The sequence below is a fragment of the Staurois parvus genome, unplaced genomic scaffold, assembly GCF_062004578.1.
Source record: "Staurois parvus isolate SC_StPar_1 unplaced genomic scaffold, SC_StPar_1.0 ptg000025l, whole genome shotgun sequence".
NCBI lineage: Eukaryota > Metazoa > Chordata > Amphibia > Anura > Ranidae > Staurois > Staurois parvus.
The window spans coordinates 22,806,652-22,829,284 of NW_028317821.1; the positions used below are offsets into that span (position 1 = coordinate 22,806,652).

General features: G+C 40.9%; 1 protein-coding gene across 1 annotated transcript in view; it reads left to right on the forward strand.

Moving 5' to 3' along the window:
- LRRIQ1 (leucine rich repeats and IQ motif containing 1) overlaps positions 1–22,633 on the forward strand; it is a 238,741-nt gene that overhangs the window by 125,520 nt on the left and 90,588 nt on the right. Inside the window, exons 18-21 of the mRNA XM_089652370.1 lie at positions 7,069–7,155; positions 9,578–9,702; positions 12,960–13,055; positions 13,154–13,242. Coding sequence (XP_089508496.1) covers positions 7,069–7,155; positions 9,578–9,702; positions 12,960–13,055; positions 13,154–13,242 — 397 coding nt within the window. The remainder of the gene's footprint in view (positions 1–7,068; positions 7,156–9,577; positions 9,703–12,959; positions 13,056–13,153; positions 13,243–22,633) is intronic.

Below are 22,633 nucleotides of genomic sequence, written 5' to 3' on the forward strand. Positions count from 1 at the left end.
GGCGCCCGGCAAAACAGAAGAGCCGCATTAAAATGTGTAAAGAGCCGCATGTTACCAGTAGTGACACTGACCCTAGCCAAATGCAAAACTAGTGAAAAATAGTCAGAAAAGATGAGTAGGGAAAAAATGGCCTCCACCTGTAAAACCATTCCTGTTAAACCACTCTGCTACTTAACTGACTAGATCAGTGGTGGGCAACCTTTTTTTTCAACTGAGCCAAATCTCGCCAAAACCACGATTGAAATTTATTTTGAGAGCCACATTTTTAAAACTGAAAATACATAGGATGGTACACTGTTTTTAGTTTCAATAAGTTTTTATAGTAATTCACCCCCATAGTAATTCATCCCCCATATAGTAATTCATCCCCCATAGTAATTCATTCCCCATATAGTAATTCATCCCCCATATAGTAATTCATCCCCCCTATAGTAATTCATCCCCCATAGTAATTCATCCCCCATAGTAATTCATCCCCCATAGTAATTCATCCCCCATATAGTAATTCATCCCCCCTATAGTAATTCATCCCCCATATAGTAATTCATCCCCCATAGTAATTCATCCCCCATATAGTAATTCATCCCCCATAGTAATTCCTCCCCTATATAGTAATTCATCCCCCATATAGTAATTCATCCCCCATATAGTAATTCATCCCCCATAGTAATTCATCCCCCATATAGTAATTCATCCCCCATATAGTAATTCATACCCCATATAGTAATTCATCCCCCATAGTAATTCATCCCCCATATAGTAATTCATCCCCCATATAGTAATTCATCCCCCATATTAATTCATCCCTCATATAGTAGTAGTAAGTAAGTAGCAAGTAGTAAGCCAAGTCCCTCCTGTGTCAATTCACTTACCTTTGCTCCGCACGTTCCTCTCGCCGTGTTCCCCGCGCCGTTCCGGTCTTCAGGGCGGACTGTGAGAGGAGCCTAGCTCCCCTCACGTTCGTCACGCTGCCCTGCCTACACACATCCTGACAGCCAATCACTAGCTATCAGGATGTGAGTGGCAGCGAGACTGGCCAATCATTGCTGGGCTAGCTGCAGAGTCCTCGGCCGTCCGAGAGGAGGGAGGGGAGCGGGCGCCCGGCACACAGAAGAGCCGCATTAAAATGTGTAAAGAGCCGCATGTGGCTCGCGAGCCGCGGCTTGCCGACCACTGGACTAGATCAATATCCCAGGAGTTTAATTGACTTGATGCTATACTCTGGTTAAAAAGTGTGCCTTTAATTGTTTTGAGCAGTGTATATGGGGTGCTGTAGTTATGAATTGTTAAGCACTTGCAAGCTTACAAATATATAAATATTTACCAGACTTTGCACCTAGGAAGTTATCCAGTTCACAACTGGTTAACATTATTACCTTAAAGTGAATGTAAAGCTTACATTCTTTTTTGAAAAACCATAACATGTTATACTTACCTGTTCTGTGTAATGGTATTGCATCCTTCTCTTCTGGGGTCCCTCTCTGGTCCTGTCCACTTCTCCTCTTCTCAGTATGCCCTCATAAGAAGCCACTTGCTATGGGGGTGCAACTGCGGGCTCGCTCCCAAGCCAGGCTGTGTGAGTCTATTGACACACACACAACATGGCTCAGCCTTGCCCCTGCTTTCTGCTGGCAGATTTTGATCGACATTAGCAGGAGCCATCGGCCTATATGGTCAGAGAGAGAGAGGAGAGAGCCACTGCAGACATACACAGTGTTGGATCGAGGAAGGACTAAGGTAAGTATAATGGGGGTGTGGGGGCTGATACAAATGCAGGGACATTTACCTTAACGCAGGAAATGTTTTAAAGTAAAAAATGTCAAGCCTTTAGAATCTCTTTAAGTATTTTGATTCAAAGCAAGTGTATCACTCGTCTAGTAGTATGGACATTGAATTGTGAATATCACATACCGAATATTTTCATATTAATGTTTTATTTTTAACTACCATGTGACCAAAAACTTAGGCTGTCTACAACTGGTAGTTCCCTAGCCTACCTATCCTTTGTAGCAATTATGAGGGAGTTTCATACTCTCTGTTTATCTTTCAAATTTAACTTATATATTTAAAAAAAATTTAGAAGTAAGTGGCAACAACAACACTTCCTAAAAAAATGGAAGGAAGTATGGCAGGGAGATTTTACTTTACCCAATATTTCTGTTGGTAAAGTAAGTCTCCAGACATCACCTGTGACTGAAATAAAATGTTGATGCACTGATCCTTTTAATGTAACATTTCTTGGGCTTATTCCAGAGTACAGTTTAATTTTACTGTTGTGCTTATATTCCTGTTTTAATGCATTTATCCATGTAAAGAAACTGAGCTTCAGTGACAGCCTGAAGGTGTATTGAGTTTAGCAGACTCTTAAAGTGGTTCTGAAGGCAGAAGGTTTTTTACATTAATGCATTCTCTACATTAAGCTGAAAAACCTTCTGCATGCATGCAGCTAATCACCCTGCCCCCCTTATACTTACCTGAGCCCAATCTCAATCCAGTGATCAGCTCTCTTGGCTTTCTCTCTCCTCATTAAATAGAGAGGCAGCAGCAGGAGGCATTAGCTCCTGCTGCTCTTATTTACAGCCAGTGAGAAGAGAGATAGGGGTGAGGCTCAGCCAGCTTTTTGTGTCAATGGACAAACAGAGCTGATTTAGGAGCGAGCACACGTGTGCACTCAGCAGGGGGAGGGGTCAGGAGCACCGTCGTGGAACCCGAGAAGAGGAGGATTGGGGCTGTTCTGTGAAAAACCATTGCACAGAGCAGGTAGGTATGACGTGTTTGTTATTTTTTAAAAATAAAAATTTTTGTCTTTACAATCACTTTAAGCTGGCCACAGTAGGATAGAATTTTGAACAAAAATTCTTAGAAAATATGTGAAAATTCTCAAGTCATTCTAAGAATTTTTGAATGTTGTTTGAATGATTGTTTGCTTTTAACAAGTGATTTTGGAATGAATGGACATTACCAAATGAAAAACACATTTTCCATCCTTCTCCTTTTGCATATTCTGCAGTCATCAATTTGAGCCACTAATGATTAGAAATACAAACAAACTTTTTTAGCTAGGTTCAAAATTCTACCCATCTATGGCCAACTTTACATGTGGTTTCAGGTCATGTGATTGTTGCACAGAGCACAATGCAATTTTTCATAAGGAAGCCTAATTTCCTACCTTCTCTGCATGCTATCAGCAAGTGGAAAAGTCCTCAAGGAACACCAATAAGGTTGATTTTCATATTACTTCTGCCTGTTAGTGAAGTTTTTGCAGTGAGTGCTAATAGATGTAGATTAACAGAGACTACCATTCTTGGCAGTACTTTAGTCAGGTTCTTTAAGATAAAGGTCAAATTTAAAAATAAAAGCATACAGTCAAAAATAGCTTCAAATAAATAAACACATAAAAAAAGTTTATCATTTTTTTTCTTTCTCTTTCTATTCATAATAAATAATGTACCTTTATCTTAAAGAATCTAGAAAATTCAATTTCCTATTTTAATTTTTTATGAAAAACAGAGTAAGTTATTTTTATTTCACAGTTTTACCTAAAAGGAAAATATTTCTTTCCCTTACAAGTAGCAAAAAGTATTTGATATACAAATCATTATGCTAGTCATGAAGCTATTAATTATCCCAACCTAGATAGTCACTTTATTTATTTCAGGTATTTGTTTTGTAAAATGATAAGCAAGTGGTAATATTTAGTTTCTGAGCTCTATAGCTTATCATGTACCGTGACATAATGTATATGCTTTCTGTTCACTCCTATCCATACAGTATTTGCATCATAGAATTAATTGGAATAGGTCATTTGTGAATTTGTTGAGAACTTTTTAAAGCTTTTTTCATGAGATTAATCTGCCCAGCAATCAATCGGTTCTGCATGTTAGTTGCTTCTACTGTAGAGAATTTTATGGTATCTCTGATATTATTTAAAACTCACTAGTGTAATTTAGCACACAAATGTTGCTACAAACCTGGACAGCTAGTAGTTTAATTATTGCATGTCAGTTTGACACATGTGGAGGGTTCACAGAATATTTATCTTGATCTTTCCTCACATCCTCAGCATCTGTTAAATATATATTTTAGAGAAAATACTATTTTGTACCTTCCCCCACACTCTGTCACAGCATAAGAATTATTATATAATAGATGCCACAGTGGAATTCTGCAACCTCAAAAAGCACAAGAACACAACTCTCTATTGTGTATTGCTTGCAGAATGAGTAATGTCACACTTGCGACTTTACTTCTGAACCAATACACATTTTAGAGATGACTATGTATTTGTGCAATAGCAACACTTAATTTGGGATAACAATTTCCCAATACATAATAATATATTTCTTTTTGAACCTATTCAATACTTTTGTGACCAGCACTCAGTTGTGCGTGCAGGTACATTTTGATAATCCTACATTTTTCTTCATGCATGTTTTGTATGTGTATAAGGGGGATTTTACTTTTGTGCTACGTGAGATTTTTTAAGCACATAGAAATATCCATTTTTTTTGAGCATCCACCTTCACTGTCTAAAATATTGTGTGTTCCTTTAAATGTAAAGAAAATCACTAAAATCCTATCAATGGTTCAACATGTTAATGTAATTTCAAAAGTAATTTGTAAATGTGCAGGTTTTATATGTGGTGATCCTACCATAAAGGTCCTTGTTAAGGAATGTAACTTATAGGGTGACAGCACCCTGTCCCTGTCCCCTAATTATGTCCCTGCACAATCACCCTGCCCCATTGGATTCCAATGGAAATTACCCACATTAGGTAGATCTGGTCCACCGTTGTCACTATTGAGAAACCTGCCCTGAGAAATACTATGCAGTTGCCACTGGAGTGCATGTATTTAGTATGTGGTCACAAAGGTTGGAGTTGATTAGCAACAATGAGCGTAACAAAAGCAGAAAACGTTCAAATATATTTGTTCAGCAGTTATTCATGATACACAATACTTGCACAAACTATATTTAAATCAGTTAGTGTTTACATCTACTTTAACCTATCTAGGTTTGTTTATTAGCGTCATGGTAGACAAGTGGTTAAATCTAGCTCAGCTGCTGCTGCAACTGTGGGCGTGCGTGATTCGAGCTGATGAAGGGATTTCCCTCCTCCCTCCCCCATGGGAAACTGGTTCCCCGATTAAAGCAGAAGAACATCCATTCATGAACCCTCCTGTGACTAATGATCCCGAAAATGATGTGTATTATGTCACTTTCGGGTTTGCAGCTGTCACTGCTTGGCTAGTGTAACTGAGGATGCAGATATTCCAGCACAATCTTTTATATTTTTTTCCTGAAAAGATGCATTGGGCGGGGGGGCGGGGGTTAGATTTACAATAATAAAATGTGATCTGTATAACAAATGCAGATTTTAACGTGTGCAAAATATAAAAAAATTGCCCCAGTGTTTAAGGATATGAAAGCTGCCATGTATGAAAAGTGATACATGCAGGCTGCCATGCTATCCCTCATACTGCATTACTTTGTATGGAAGTATATACTGTATATGAGCGCTAGGTAAAATGGACCGAGCAGCTGGCATTAAAGGTCAACCTCCAACCCTTATACACATATAAAAGCAGAGAAATGCAGCGCTAGAAGTGGTCAAATAAACTTGACCAGTGACACATTCAATATATAAGCAAACTGATAAAAACGTTGACGCCACATAGGAACATCACAGAGGAAAAAAAATAAAATTATAAAATGGATGAAATAAAAATAAAAAATTAACTTACATGGGGATGTGTAGATCTAAAATGTGTGTACTTATTATACAGGTAAGAAATATGGTTAATAACCAATTTCAACTAGTGTCAATAAAACAATTAATGTCGAGATCAACATTCAAACCAAAAAGTTCAAGTGAGTGTAATTCGAAAATCCATTTAGTCTCCATCATGGATACGGTTCTACGTTTGTGTGTTCCCCTCCAATGTTAGCACCCCACAGCTCATTGTTTACGTTCATATTTATACATGTTCTGCATTGATACTAATCTGATTATACTCTGATTTTTAGACATTTATTATGTGGTATTTCACACCTGTGTGATACACTATATATGTATATCATTATTGGCTGCTTTTGTTGCACCTTATGTGTCATATTCAGACTCAATCACTGTTTACCTTCTCAGCGCTTTATTGCGCAATTTCATTATTATATTTTTTATATTTATATTCATTGATTATATATTGAATGTCTCACTGGTCATGTTTATTTGACCACTTCTTGCGCTGCATTTCTCTGCTTATACTTTGTATGACTGACCTCAAACAAGTATTTAGCTTTTTTGTTTAACTTTCTTGATATGCCTAAGGGCCGGTTCACACTTATAAAGAGGTTTGCCTTTTTATGTATAACAAAAACGCTGCTCTCCACAAGGGCACACAAAAAACAATGCCCTGTTCATACTTCCTTGCGTATGTCAGCCACGGGGCAGAGTGGTATGGAAAAAAAGTTGCAATTTTCTGCACCACTTCGTGGGTCTGCGTGCAACCCTGCATTTTTATGCTCAGTCACTCAGCTCGTAGAAATTATTGCAATGTCAGCTCATGACAGTACATTAAAGCTTAGGAAAAAAACGCAAGACACCACCTCACTTTGTAAAAATGCAAGGCACATCCCTTTGCCGGCAGCTGCGATCAGTATCAGTGTGAACCTACCTAATCATTTCTAGAAAGTGACTCAGAAAGTATTAGAGAATTTTAATTAGCATAACAACCAGGTGTTTTCAGTAGGTCGGCACAGATATTCCTCATATTTTTCTTAGGTTTACCTTAAGGACTGGATTTTCCCTAAAAATGAAGAAACACCAAAAATCCAACAGGCAGCAGTTGTTGTGACATACCATTAACTTTCCTGTCAAAATACATTTTCTCTAATTTTACAGTAACCATCAAGTCATATTCATGTAGTATAACAAAGTCTCTAAACTGAATCATTTCTCAAAATTTTCTCTAGATTTTTTTCTGCTTGGCTTTATGTTCAACATAGCATAGACATTTCTGCTGAAATATTATCTATTCTCTCCATTTACTTTGTTTCATTGCCTTTAGAATGTTTTGAATGAAGGCTGGTCATTAGATCCCACTGCTTCCCATTATGAAACTATACATCTCTCCAGTAAAGCAGAACAGGCAAAGGTAACTTGTCATATTGTAAATGTGATGTTTCAGTGTTTTATCATCCACTAAAGCTTTCTTTACTAGAATGATTAATGTAGTGATTTACTGGCTGATTTTAAGATGTCACTGACTTATTTCTCATCCCCAGGTGATTTGTCTTACTTTTTTTATTTTGCTGTCTTTGTTTTGGATATATTTCAATACAGCATCACAGTAGCTCAACATTAAGATAAAAAAGATGCAAAAAGAACATTTGTGATATGTACCAGCTGCATTTCTGACAGACAATAAAAAATAATTGAGGTAGTATTTACAAACACTAAAATAATCTCTAAATAATCTCTCATATTAATAGCTGAGTATTATCAAGACAGCAGCAAGTTTCTTGCTTATGATGATAATAGTTTGTCATTTATTACCAGATTTAATTTTCCTTTTTAGATAAAAAAAAAGTTGTTGCTTTTTTGCGTAAAACAAAGAAAAACTTTAAAGCCCAGCTCTGTGCTTCCCCCACACCCAGTTGTCCCCTACCCAGTCCCTTGTGGCTGGCGCTGTCTGTATCTAATGCTTTTCATGATTTAACTGTCACCTTTTTTATGACATTTTAGACCATTCATGGGACTTCGCTGGGTCCTGTGCCTTTTCACCTCTTCTCTGAGCTCGAGTGTCCTCTCTGATGTAGAGAGCAGCGAAGTGCTGACTTGATAATCTCATTGTTGCTGTCTGCACCAGTACCCTGAGAATAAAGGGTACCATGATGACGCCTTTTTCAGGGGACAGATGGACAGAGGTGTTATGGAAAGTGATGAACTTCGAGGCCTCTGCCCCACTAGGATGCACTGTGTTGTACTGTAACTAGTGGATGCAATGCACTTGCGATTTCTTTCATGTCTCTTAAAAAATAAAATGATTTGTGTCCCCTTGCAGATATTATGGTGCTTCCGGTGGTTAGATGTGCTTTTTATTGCCTCCTCCCATGCTTGAAATAAAAAGGCTTTATTTATTTAGCAAACTCCTTTCAGTCCATCAGCCCATTAAAAACAAAACATCCCCTGTGTGCATATTAACTCTGCAGCATGAGTTAAAAGTTGAGCAGTGAAAGTAATGAAAGCACTTTCAGTTAGGGACAAAATTCACAAGAAGCTATTTTTTATAAAATAACACAAATAAGGAAAAGCAAGCATATAAAATATTACAGTAACATCAAAAAGACTTTAATTCACTTCTTTCCCGTGTCACTCTTGTTAGGAGTTGGCATTAATGTCCAAAATCTGTGGTATATGTTTTGTAAAATCTTAATGTTATGCTTATTGATTGTGGCATATTTGTTTACAGGTGTAATGTCATTTATCTGCATGCTATGTCATTTATGTCTCTAGTGTGTTCATTAATGTAACAACGTGTCTTTCTGTAGTTATCCTTTATGGTTTTATAACCTCAATAAACAGTCTGTTCTAATAAAAAAAAAGACCTTTAAGGTGGTTTTAAATTTAAAAGGTTTTTTTTACCTTAATGCATTTCCTACATTAAAGCAGAGTTCCACCTGAAAAAAAAAAAAGGTCAGCAGCCACAAAAACTGTAGCTGCTGACTCTTAAATTACAGGCACTTACCTGTCCCCCTGTCCAGCGGTGTCATCACCAGCGCTGGTTTCACCGGCCATCTTCTCTCCCTGGCGCCAGCAACTTCAGTGTGGACACCTGGCTGTGACAGCTTGCGGATTCACAGCCAGGTGCCCACTGCGCATGCACAAGAAGCGCTGCGCTTTGTGAATGGCCCCGTAGTCTTCTGGGACCTGTCACTTATCCCAGAAGATTATGGGGAGGGAGGACAACTTCTGCTTCTAATCGCCTAGGCGATCGCAACAGAAGTGGGAGCGGGTACCTGTCAAATTTGGGTACAGTTCCCCCCGCTCCTTAAAGGTGCCAATTCTTAATGGAGAACGGGGGACAAAGACTTAAAGCGTAAATTCCCCTTTTGGGTGGATCTCCTCTTTAAGCTAAAAAATGTTTGCCACTTGCTGTACCCTTCCCCCCTCCTAAATACTTACCTGAGTCCTGTATCGATTCACTGTTGTCCAACTTCAGTTCTTCTCTCCTCTCTCCCCGCTTTCACAAGCTTGGCTGAGAGCAGCGGAGAGTGGTGCTGAAATGTTGACAGCAGTTATATTCTCTGCATTAGTATGCTGTGATTGCAGTTTGCCAAGGTGATGCTCCTTCAGGGGGCATTTGCAGGATGTCCTTAGTCCCTTGGGTTGAATAATCAGGGAACAGCATGGGAAAGTAGGTGACACTTGCAGGCAAAGCTGCTTTTTTTAAAATACATTAGATACTTACTGCTGCTGCTAAAGTAATAGTTGCCACACCTTACAAAGATTTCTGTGAATGTATTTTTTTAGTTTTTTCAATTGTTATGTGTTCACTCATTTTTCCTGCTACCCAGAAAAGTGGCATACGGGAAAGCAGAGGTCATTCATTGCCATGGATCCCACAAGAGGCCTGGTCAGGTTGTGAAGCAGCAGCATTGCAAAGCGGAGTAAGGCATGAAAGAGAGCACCTTAACAGCAGGTGAAACAATTATTTTGACTTTATTGAATTTCTAGGTTGTCTTCCAAAAGGCTATGATGCGGAATTATTCTTAAAAACAGTTCTACAAATCCATTACCATAGTTTCTTTCCTCCAAGATATGTGCTAATGAATTAAATAGTTATATGCTTTAGTAGGTTGCTCTAAAACTCTTAAAAGGAGATCAGATATCTAGATCCATGAATTAATTTTTATCATATAAGGTAGTTTCTGCATAACTAATGTTTATTTATTTATTGCTAGGAGCATATGTCTGTGGTTTTGAGCTTAATAAATACTAATGGATCCAAACGTAGTAATTAATACAGTCACCCTTTGGCTCTATCCTACACTCTTTAACTCATATCTTCAATCTCTCCTTTTCTACTGGCATGTTCCCCAGCCCTCTGAAACATGCACTAGTCACCCCCATGCTTAAAAAGGCCTCACTGGACCCCACCAGTCTTAATAACTCAAGACCCATCTCCTTTTTCCTGTTTCCTCCAAATTCCTTGAATGTCTAGTCTACAACCGGCTGAGCTGCCACCTCCTTGAGATCAACCTTCTTGATCCCCTTCTGTCTGGATCTCACCCACAGCACTCCACAGAAACTGCTCTCCTAAAACTCACATACAACTTACTAACAGCTAAAACCAATGGTCACTATTCTGTACTCTTACTCTTGGACCTCTCCGCTGCCTTTGATACATTTGACCACCCCCTCCTGCTCAAAAAGCTCTATTTCCTTGGTCTCCGTGACTGTACTCTTCTTTGGTTCGCATCTTACCTATCTCACTGCACCTTCAGTGTCACTTACAACTATCAATGCATGCCAGGGTGCTAGGGGTAACCCTGGATTCTGATCTGTCCATTCAGGCCCACATCCAATCCCTGTCCAAAGGATGCTGCCTCAACCTCTGCAATTTCTCCAGAATATGCCCTTTTTTAACAAATGACACCATAAATCTTCTAATTCACTCTCTGGTTACCTCTCACCTCAACTACTGGAACTCCCTCCTCATTGGATTACCTTTACATAGGCTATCAATCCTTCAGTCCATCATGAATGCTGCTGCCAGATTCATTCACCTTACCAACCGTTCAGTGTCTAGTACTCCTTTCTGCAATCCCTTTACTGGCTTCCGCTCACACAACAAATAAAATTCAAAGTACTAACAACAACCTACAAAGTCATCTACAACTCTGCCCCCAGCTACATCACTAAAATATCAACCAAACTGCTCTCTTAAGTCTTCCCAAGACCCCCTGCTCTCTCGTTTCCGTGTCACCTCCTCCCATGCTCGCCTTCAAGGTGATTGAAGAAGTCCTCCTTGCTGTGCTTTTGTATTCTGATATGGAGACTTAGAATACACTGATCAGCACACAAATTTGCAACAGTCCTGTTCAAGAGGAGTCAATCACTAGGTCAACTCCTCTCTAATGGGAACGGCTGTATACACATCAATATTCGACCTGCTAAACTGGCTGAATTTCAATCCATCTATGGCCAGCTTTAGGCTCTTGTGTATTTGAGCAGTGGCTGTTGGGCAGTGCAGTTAGGGAGGTCACTCCCTCACAAACACACACACACACTGCCACAGCTATCTTACCACGCAGGACAAAAGTGAATATACAGTATATTTAGTTCTGTCTGTGCACAGAAGAGATGGGGTGATACAGACAATACATACAGAGCCCATGTGGTCATTCTCAAACACACAAGCCTACAACAACACATGCCATCTACTACACTAGTCTCTATTTTAATAGTAGGCATCAGTCAGTGGCACTGCTCTCATTCACAACACAAACCAACAGTTACAACTGTACAATATTTCCTCTGATTTAAAATGGGAGGAGTCTGTGCTCAGTAGCTTCCTTTTCAGTAAAAAATGCAAAGTAAGCACGAGGCTTCATGATTAGATTGCAGAGCTGCAGAATATAGGAGGGGAAGGTGGCTTCAATGCTGGCCAAACCTCCTACACCCATAAATTGTGCTACAAACAGTACTGACAGAATTAAAAATGTAATTATATTTAGAAAACACTGCACAGATTTTAATGGGACAATGATATCACACTAGACCATGATGGTGCAGGACCTGATTGGAAGCAGAAGAGAAGGGGATTTCAGTAGGAAAACACTAGATCCACTGGCTGGATGAATATCTGAATTGTATACAACCTGCAACCCGGTAAGCAAAGGTTAAAAAAAAATTTAGAGGGAGGGTGAAGATCTGCTTTAAGTTGTAGCAGCTCTCCTGTGCTGCTATTCTAACTACTATTTTGCTAAAACAAACCAACACTTGTATGTAAACCATACACATAAAACGCCAAATAAATGTGGCGCTATACATTATCTTCATCTACATAATGTAAACCAACTATGCAAATAGTTTTAAATAATAATAAACATCTCAATAAATTATGTCAATAAAGTTTCATAAACCCATACATTACATATTCCCAATACAGTAACAAAGTTCTCGTGCTTATGTGGGTAGATGCTTCACTTCCTCAAAGTGTACTAATTGCACCTTATGTGTATACCCACAGATCAGTCCACAAATATAAATCTCAATCAGTTTAATCCATCATATTATAAATTTGTGATATCCTGGAGCTGGACTTTAAGTAATCTTAATTGTGTTTTATTTTTCTCAGAATACTCTTGTGACCTTGTATTTCAGGCTAGCAACCTTTATAACTTTACAATAATTCCTAATGATTTACATAGTTAATAAATGCATGTTTATTTAAGATTTCAGAGTGCATAATGTTTCTGTTTCTTTATTTATTCTGCTGGCCTGCTGCTCAGATCTAAAAGCTTCCATGTGACAATACAAGGAATCTGGCATTAAGCTATCTTTGCTGCATAAAGACACTGTCTATATATTTTAGTTACTTACTAATCTGTAGTAATGCCCACTGTTAGTTAAAATAATTAGGCCTGTATCTTCCTTTGCGGGAAGAATATGTCTTTATATATCTTGATATAGATATGGATGTTATTATGTGTAGGTTGAGATTTGTGTGCTGATGGTAATTTTTGAATAGTTCTTTAAGTAATTGAAAAGTAAACATTTCAAAATGCTAGCAGACGTTCAGAACCTTTCACGATAGTTTTCTACCACTATTTAAACTAGATTTTATTTCAGATTTTGGAATGCATAAACAGTTAGCTGAAACAGCTTTAGACTACAAAGCCTTGGTGCATTTCTTTTTTAACTGATTTGGCCTATGATTTCATCTGCTGTCAGGTTGGGGAAGCAAAATTTGTCACATGTGTCTAGCATGAAGCCCAATATTGACATTTCCTTAAAGTTGGAGAAAGAGGAAAAAATTTCCCAGGAATGGTATGTAAAATACTTCCTTTTACTCTATCTTGATGTGTCATCGAGTAATCAAAATGTGAGCAAAACATGTATATGTAAGGTAATATGCTTTCCTTTAGGGGATTTAAAGATGCAGCTACAGTACAACTGATGTTGAAAAGAGCCCAGAAGATGAAATCCAAGCAAGCAAAACACAAAAGAATGTTAGGTAAGTGACTGGGAATCAGAGATCTTTGCAACACATTCGTTTTCTGTGCACTGTTGTGTTACTGACATGGTGGCTAGTGTTAATTGAATATAACAAAGAAACGAAGAATACTCATAATAATATATAAAACAACAAACAATTGGATTGTGTTAAGAAAAAAATTCAACAAAATGCATGGATAATAAAACCAGTTGTTTAAATGTAAATAAAACTTGTATAATGCAGAACAGAACAAACCAGCACTTTCAATACCCAAAAAACGTTCCATTATGCATTTGTGTGAATCCATGATTTTCCAGTGCCCACTTTCCAAAAGCTGGCAAATAAAAGAAAAGTTGTATAGTTTTCTGTTTTAAAGCCACACACTTGTAGGCACACTCCAAGGACCAAATGCTAACTTATGTGCATGAAAAAAAAGAAGTTGCTACAACCTTTAAGAATTTCTGCATATTCTGTTATCTTTTAATTCAGTAATCATAAACTGATTATTACACAAAAGATCACCCTAGACCAGTGTTTTTTAAACTTTTTAATCCAAGAACTTAAATAAGAAAAATAAAAGAAAACCAGACTCAAAAAAATAATTTTCTTTATTGTACATCACGGGACACAGAGCAGGCTATTCATGACTATGTGGGTTATATGCCACCTATAGGTGAATTGACACTGGCTAACCAATCAGAGAGGAAGTCCTCCCCTATATAACCTCTCCTATGCAGGAAGTACTTCAGTTTCTTCGCTAGTGTCTGTAAGGCGGATGGTCACTGAACTGTTGCAAATGCTCTTAGAGAATACCTGAAGGTCCAGAATGGTTCTATTGTAGAATCAGGGACTTTATCGGATCCATTCAGAAAGCTGACAGCCAAAATGGATGGTACCCCACTGGATAAGGAGAAGAATCTGCAGGGTTTTGCCTGTAATGCAGCCTTACAGTACTGGGCCCTGCATAATGGAACCCTGTGCAGTATAATACTTACCAAGGTGTTTTCTGGTGGGGTGCTATACAGGTACAAAGCAGTGGTTCTACATTATGGGGACCGAGTCCTTGAAGGTATGCATGACAAAGGCCACCGTGATGGGTGAAGGTTGGACTCCTGTTATGATTCAGGGTATGGTAACTTTACATTTGCAATATTTCTTTGAAAAATCTGACTGTTTGGTCATTCTCCTAGTGTCCACTGGGGGCAGTGTGCTATTGGTCTGGCCAGGCCATATGTCTCTAAAGGAGTATTGGACTGCAGTTTTCTCCTCCAGCCACCAGAGGTCATGTGGCCACTCTCTATAGCCTACACTGGTGCAGTGGAGGCAGTAAGTAGATGGGTGGCCATTTTAGCTTATTCCCATGTGTATGGAATGGATTCACCACTGGTGGTGGGACTCACCTGCCATGTGGGCTGCAGTACCAGGGCTGGCCAGCGGGTGCTTTCAGCAGCCAGAAGCTCACTCCTGCAATCAAACCATCACCTGAGGCTGATTGCAGGAGGTGTATTTAAGGAATGGCCAGGCCTGCAGTCAGTGCCTTGGTGTTGTTTCCCATGAGCCCCTGTACCTGGTATCCTGTGTTCCTGTTCCTCTGCCTATCTTCTGTTGCCAACCTCTGCATTGTTGCTGACCGTCTCCTGTTTAACCCCTGGCTTGCCTGACCATCCTTCTGCCTGACCCTCTGTACCGTGCTGCCCATGAGTTACTGAACCCGGCTTGTGACCCTGACCATTCTCTGCCTGCTCCTTCGGTACCTCGCTGCCCGCATGTTGCTGACCTGGCCTGCCTGACTACGCCTTACGCTACTCAGACGATCCATCCATCCATCCTGCACGGATCCAGCCATCCCTGCTCAAACCTTCTGCCTCTTCACATCAGTATATACCTCTGGCAGATCCCTCTACCACGAGCAGGTGTACTCAGGGGCCGCGACGTGGTTCCTGTCTGCTCCAAGTCCATCCCCACCTTCAGGGGCCCTGGTGAATAAGCAGACTGGGACTTAGACTCCGCGCCCTGGGGAATCCTGTCCTGAGGACTGCTAGAGGTACCACCAGACAGTCGTTAACACAACCATATGGCCAGCCTGTGTCAGGGCAGGGCTGTGGAATGGACAGGTAAGCCTAGTGGCAGGGTAACGCACTGACTGACGACAACCACCACCAACAGACTGAAGTCCCTCAGGGCGCGGAGTCTAAGTCCCAGGCTGCCCTTCACCAGGGCCCCTGATGGTGGGGATGGACTTGACGCAGCCAGGAACCAGGTCACGGCCCCCGAGACACCCTGGCTGCGGTAATGGCCGCCGCCAATGGCGTAGCTGGTAGGAATGACAATAGCGTAGTCAGGCAGGCCGGGCAACAACAATGGGACAAAACGGTACAGAACAGTAGATGAGAATCACAGGTCACTGGCCGGGTTCAGCAACGGAAGGTCAGATCAAAGGAAAACACAGAGAATGGTCTAGTCACAAGCCGCGTCAGATTCCAGAAGAGTCACGAGAGTATAAACAGAGCTGTAGCTACACAAAGACACAAGACACAAGTGCAAAGAGCATGTGCAGATCACAGGCTTATATGTGCATATGTGCTCAGCCACACCCCTCTGGGGGATGGACCTCAGAGACCTGAAGGCATAAAAGACTCCCACCATGCTCTGCAGAAACCCAAGATGGACGCCAGCACATGAAGCCGCACAATCTCTGGGAAAAGGTAGGACCTTGACAGTACCTCCTCCTCAAGGGCCCCTTCGCGGCTCAACAAAAGGTTTCTGAGGAAAGCGGGCATGAAAAGCGCGGAGGAGGGCAGGGGCATGGACATCCGCGGAAGGAACCCAGGAACGCTCCTCGGGACCATAACCGCGCCAATGAACCAGGAACTGCACCCGACTGCGCACCAATCGAGAGTCCAGGATCCGGCTCACCTCATACTCCTCATGACCGTCAACCCGGATGGGATGGGGCCGAGGCAGAGAGGCAGTGAAGCGATTGCAAACCAGAGGCAGTACACCTTGCATATTGGATTCTACCTTGATATAAGTTATATACTGGGCTCTTTGGATTCTGCCTTGATATGAACTGTATATTGTTCCCATTGGATTCTACCTTGATATATGCTGGACTCCACTTCATCTCATCTTTATCCATGTGAGTGCACTTCTGGCTTATTTTTATATACCATTAAACATTTTACACTATGGAGATATGTTCTCTTTTTGTTCTATGGGTATATGGTTTTAGACATCTATGAGAATGCTACAGCCGCTGGCAGACCGGTTATGTGGAAAAGGTGATTACATCTGATGACACCATCTGAATAATAGAGGGGTTGCCCTGAGGATCCAGAGGAGTTTTTTGCTTTGTGGCCCTGCAGGGTCATGAAGTAGAGGTGAGAGGCCATTGCAGCCATTCCTTTGGAATCACATTGAGGGTGTTTTTTGACATCTACACCGTGCATGAACAGGAAGATTACTGCACTTATTTATGGACTTTTAACCACCTTATTTAAGATGTGTGTTTCACATAGTGTGTTGTCTGATCCTGTGCTAGGGATCTTTATCAGTGTTTGATACCTTGTGTCCCATCTTGGGTACTTGTGGGTCACTATTTATTATATCCCCATAGGGATTGGGATCACGTGTGGTATATGATCACTTTTTTTTGGACCTGTTTTTTTTTTTTTCTTTTTTTTTCTGTATTCTTTATTATTTTAGCGCTGCATCATTATTTGTACATGGTATTTTGTGTAATGACACGTCTGCTGTAGGGGTGATGCCATGCAGGCCTGACATCTCATTGCTCTTTATAAGCAGATATCTATATGACTTGCGAGCCAAGTTGTATCCACCAAACAACCACCCCAAAACGCAAATATGGACACAATGGCCCTGATTCACTATTGGGCGTGGGCGCATATTTATGGGCTTAAGCCCAATTTTCATGGTCGTCCGTCCATTTTTGACCCTGCAACCTAATTCACTATTGAGCAGAGCCCATAAGCAGACGCCCAATCTAATTCACAAAAAGACACACGCCCGGAATCAGACTCACAAAAGCAGACTTGCTAAGAAGCACGTCTAACACCATGAAAAATCACTGTAGAGACATGTTCACTTAGAAATTTGCTTTGCCAAATATCAGGACTTCACTTTAAACAATATCTGCTATTTCCAAAAAAATTAAGAATGTGTTAAAAATCGTTTTTCTCAAGGAAATCGACACAGTAAAAATCTAGATGCCCGTGCAGTGTCTTTGGCAGATAGAACTGAGCATGTGCAGAACACCTTTTAGTCCTCTGCCATGGGCGTTTGCTTTTTAGCCACTGACTAATAGTGAATCTGATTGTGGATTCCTCTGACAGCCGGCACTCGGTCGCGACTACTGTGTTTAATAAACAGCATTAAGCATATCTTCATGTAATCTAATTAGATTTCCTTCGTTTTAGTGATTATATTTTTGTTTCTTATCCTTTATAATTATTTCTGTTATGATTTTACTTATTTTGAAGGTCTAGATAAAATTTATTTTGAAAGCTGAATGTAAAAATAAAGGTCCGCAATAAAAAAAAAAAAAAAAAAACAGCGTGGGATCCCCCTCTCATCCATACCAAGCCCTTCGGGTCTGGTATGGATATTAAGGGGGAACTCCATGCTGAAATTTAAAAAAAAAAACAGCGTGGGTCCCCCTCAATATCCATACCAGACCTTTATCCGAGCATGCAGCCCGGCAGGTCAGGAAAGGGGGGGGGACGAGCGAGCGCCCCCCCCCCTCCTGAACCATACCAGGCCACATGCCCTCAACATGGGGGGGGTGCTTTGGGGCAGGGGGGCTCCCCCCCCCAAAGCACCTTGTCCCCATGTTGATGAGGACAAGGGCCTCTTCCCCACAACCCTGGCCGGTGGTTGTGGGGGTCTGCGGGCGGGGGGCTTATCAGAATCTGGAAGCCCCCTTTAACAAGGGGGCCCCCAGATCCCGGTCCCCCCCCCTACGTGAATGATTCTGCGGTACACGGTCCACAGACTCATTCACAAAAAAACTAAGTGTGGTGTAAAAAAAACACAGTACAGGGTCTTTGACAAGTCCTTTATTAAAACAATGTCCCCCGAAGTAGATCCAACGTCAATCGCGGAGGCGGCGACCCGAAAAAAGGAAAAAAAAAAAAGGTTCCGCTCCCGTCCGAGGCTTCCAGCCTAGTGAAGAAAAGCCTAGCTGACAGTTCTTATATAGGTATGGGCGGGGCCAGCCGGGGACATCATCCCAGTGACCCGCCCCATGTCACATGCTTGCTGTTCCCGGCTGGCTGCCTCACAACTCTAGGGTTGTCGGTTCGAATCCCAACCCCGGCGAGGTAGTAGCATGATCTCCGTGTGTGGCTGTCTTCACATACATGTTCTGGCAACATCTTTGCATTCTGTCTAAATGATCCCTAAAATGTGAATTAGAATGAGGCCTTGTCTGTTGAAACACCTTCAAAGCTGCACCTTATGTGAATGTCATACAATGGGATAAGATAAGGGCCTGAATCACTAATAGATTTGATAATGATGGTTTACACTCCACCCACTTTTGTGAAGGATTTGGCAAGCAAAGAGCTGACAGAGAGAGAGAAGAGTGAGACGAAGAAGAGTGAGCGAGAGATACATATGAAGAGTGATAAAGAGAGACATTCAGAAGAGTGAGCGAGAGAGAAGAGCAAGCCAGTGAGACAAAGAAGAGTGAGCAAGAGATACATACTGAAGAGTGATAAAGAGAGACATTCAGAAGAGTGAACGAGAGAGAAAAGACTTGGTTGGTGAATCCACACATCAAACTTGTCACAAATCCTGGCGTGCATTTTTCCCCCAAATGCATAGCAGACCCTTATCCCAGCAGGCAGGTACCGCACGCCTTCAAAGATTTATTTCCTTTGTTGATTTTCCTGCTTCGCTCACACTATATGCAATTGAAAATTACTCTTTAAGTTGCCAATTTTACTGTGTTTTCTAGAGAATTACTAACTAGTTGTGTTTTCAATTGTGTGTAGCATTGCGATTTCTATTTGAGTCTAGATGTTAAATTGCTAATAAATGGCCACAATTCTCAAATACCTTTGAACTCTCGCTGCAACAAATGGTGTATGTTAATACACTCACATTCATTATATCCAATATCAGGTACGATGTCAATGCACAAATCGCACCTGAAATTGCACACCCTGGATGTGACTTGTCATGTGATTGGCATGGCCAGCAGCTTGCTCTTTGCATGGCAAATTGCACCCAATGTTACTGGGGGCCAACACCACTGTCACATCTAATCCGATGCGGCAATTGTCCAACTTACAGTGAAGTTGCACGAGTTCACAATCCAATTGGATGTGAACAGAGCCTACAGTGGCCAATAGGGTGCGACTTGGTCTACGATTTGCAAGTCGCCTGTCATGCCAATTGCATGGCAATCGCAAACAATGTTACTGGGGGCTACCCGGTCACATTAAAGCAGATTTCTAAGTGGTGTTATTGACACCACAGTCACATCATGTGACTTGCATAGAAGTTGCATGATTTCAAAGTCGGGGTACATGGTGATTTCAAGTGCAATTTGCAAGACATTCGACATCGATCTCTCAGCAAATTGCATGAAAAGTAGTGTATTCATTACTCTATTATTACTTGCGGCTCCTACCAAGTTTGAACCACAACAATATGAACGCTCCAATAGCGTGCTCATTGAGTGGGACTTGGCATGTGATTTGTACAACATGCAAGCTGTAAATCGTCTGCAAAGTCGCACCCTATTGTCTGCTATTAGAGTGACCACATGGGTGCGTTTCAAACACTGATTTCTATAGTAGTACATGTACTACTGTAGTGGCAATTTGCATAGAGATCTGTGTCAGATGTCTTGAAAATTGCATTGAAATGGTCAACTTTACTGTAAGTTGCATGATTTGTAAATCAGCTTTGCCCAGAGTGTAATGTTTGGTGATGTTTGATTTCTGGAGTGTTTTACCAATTGATGGGAAATTCACCATACTAGTCAAATCGATTTGTCATTTTCAGTATTGCATACAAGATGTGGTCATGTGACTGTCTTAACTCATGCGAGAATCTGGAGGGAATTGTGACCATAGTAGCAATAAAGGTTCCAATTGGGGTTCCCTTTCACATCCCTGCTCAATGTTCTGTTGTATGCTGCACACGTACATTTCACTGTATATATCTTTCTGATTTGTGGGGCCTGTATACCAAGGGTTAATTTGGTCACTTTCACTGACCAAATTAAGGTCAGTGGTGGGTGAGGCTTCATTGGGTGTGGGGCCTTGTTTGGCACGCTCCAAATACAACCTAGCTTATATAAAGATGTGCAGTAGGGAGTGATTTGGCCTGTTACTAGGCCGGGTGGTTTGTGACTAAGTCCTTGCTTGTAGTGGTTTGGGGGAGGAAGAGATTTTGTGCTGAATTGCCCCAGACACCACTCAGGCTGTGTTTGGAAGTGGGCTGGAAATGTTTGCATATTTTTGGCCTTGTAAAGTGTGTTTGTGTGTTATTGCACAATGATTGTGTTTTTTCTTTTTGCATTGAAAGCCTCACACATGTCAATCGTTTTGTTTAAAATCTGCTCTTGTTTTAATTTTGCTTGCTTATTTAGACTCAAATGCATTTTTCTTACAAACCTGCTGACAAATGTATGTGTAGGGGATTTGTAGAGGTGGGAGGGGATTTGTAGAGGTGGGAGGGGTTTTTCACATATGTCTTTTCTTTATATTTTGATGTGTAGACTTTTTTGTGAATGGATCTTTATACTAAATGATTGTGTAAGTAAACCTTATGTGCACGAAAATGTTACTTGATTCATCTTCCCCTTTGTTTCCTGCTATAACCTGAGCACACACAGTTCATTAGAAGTATCTTTAGATTGTAAGCTCTTATGAGCAGGAGTGTTTTCTTTTTGCCACATCAATCCTATTTTTGTGACTCACCAAGATATTGACTGTACCTACTTGTTCCTGCTGACCAAATAAATGAAGATATATTTGATCAATAAATGTTTCACCGATGTTTTTGTGTTTATTTTATGTTCAATATATGAACAACCTTAATAGTTACTTTGTATACTTATATAATCTGCTCAAATGTAGCTTGTAAGAGCGTGAATATGCAAGTGGGTGCAAACTGGCTTTTTCAAAACCAAACAAAAAAAATAAAAAAAACCTGCTTGCACCACAATATTATGTACTAATGAATATGTCACATTCACTGTGCAGCCAGCTACAGGTTTTCTACAATTTGATTTACAGTAATAAAATAGTCCCCACTGTATGTTGATTTTTGGCCTTTGGCAACAAAGATATATTAGCCAAGGTTTAAAAAGAAAAAAAATCACTAAAACACACATTCGCGAAAGCTATCATAGCCGTGCATAGAAATGAGCGATCGTGCATAGATATGCGCGATCGTGCACAAATAAACGCCAAACAGGTGTCCCCCATGGCGCACGAGCAGCTATCCTCCTGGAAGTCCGTCATCTGGTGCGCGCGCACCCGGAAGTGGTTGTGGGGAGTGTAAGTGGATGAGAAGTGGTTGGAGGTTTTGTGTTGGTTGAAAATTTTGATAACTTTATTGGCATTTGGACATGGCGAGAGCACAGTTCTCAACTGAGGAGATGATCCTTATATGTAAAGTAACTGTGGCCATTGCAAATATGTTTATAACATGTGAGGGACAAGTAATTGTAATTTTGTGGGTGGGGCCTAGCAGAATCTCACTTGGTGCACATGCTACTTATCTGTACATTAGCTCCTGGGTATTGATGGGTCAATTATATTAACCACTTGCCTACTGGGTACTCCTACCCCCTTCCTGTCCTGGCCAATTTTCATCTTTCTGCACTGTTACCCTTTGAATGACAATTGTGCGGTCATGCCACATTGTACCCATCTTAAATTTGTATCAGTTTTTTCAGACAAATAGAGCTTTCTTTGGGTGGTATTGACTTGCTGCTGTGAGTTTTACTTTTTGCTCGATAAACCACAAAATAGCTCATAATGAATAAAAGGCTGTTTATATTATAACATTTGGTAAACTGGTAATTTAGCAACACTGATGTGCGTTGATGAGGCGGCACTGCTGGCCACAGGTGGGTGGAACTGTTGGGTGGCACTGGTGGGCACTGATCATCGGGGCCGACCCCTGCTTTGATAACTGCTGGTTCTCGGCAGTACTTTCCACACATTCTGACAGCGTGATGAAAGTGCAGCCAAGACCCGGCAAATGCATTTCCCGGTGATCATCGTGTCATTGGACATGGCTGATCACATGGTAAAAAGCCGCTGTGATTGGCCTTTACCACATTACGTGATCAGCTGTGTCCTTAGGACACAGCAATCACGGAGAGCGCGTTCTGCCAGGATGTCATATGACACCCTCCCAGAGCTGC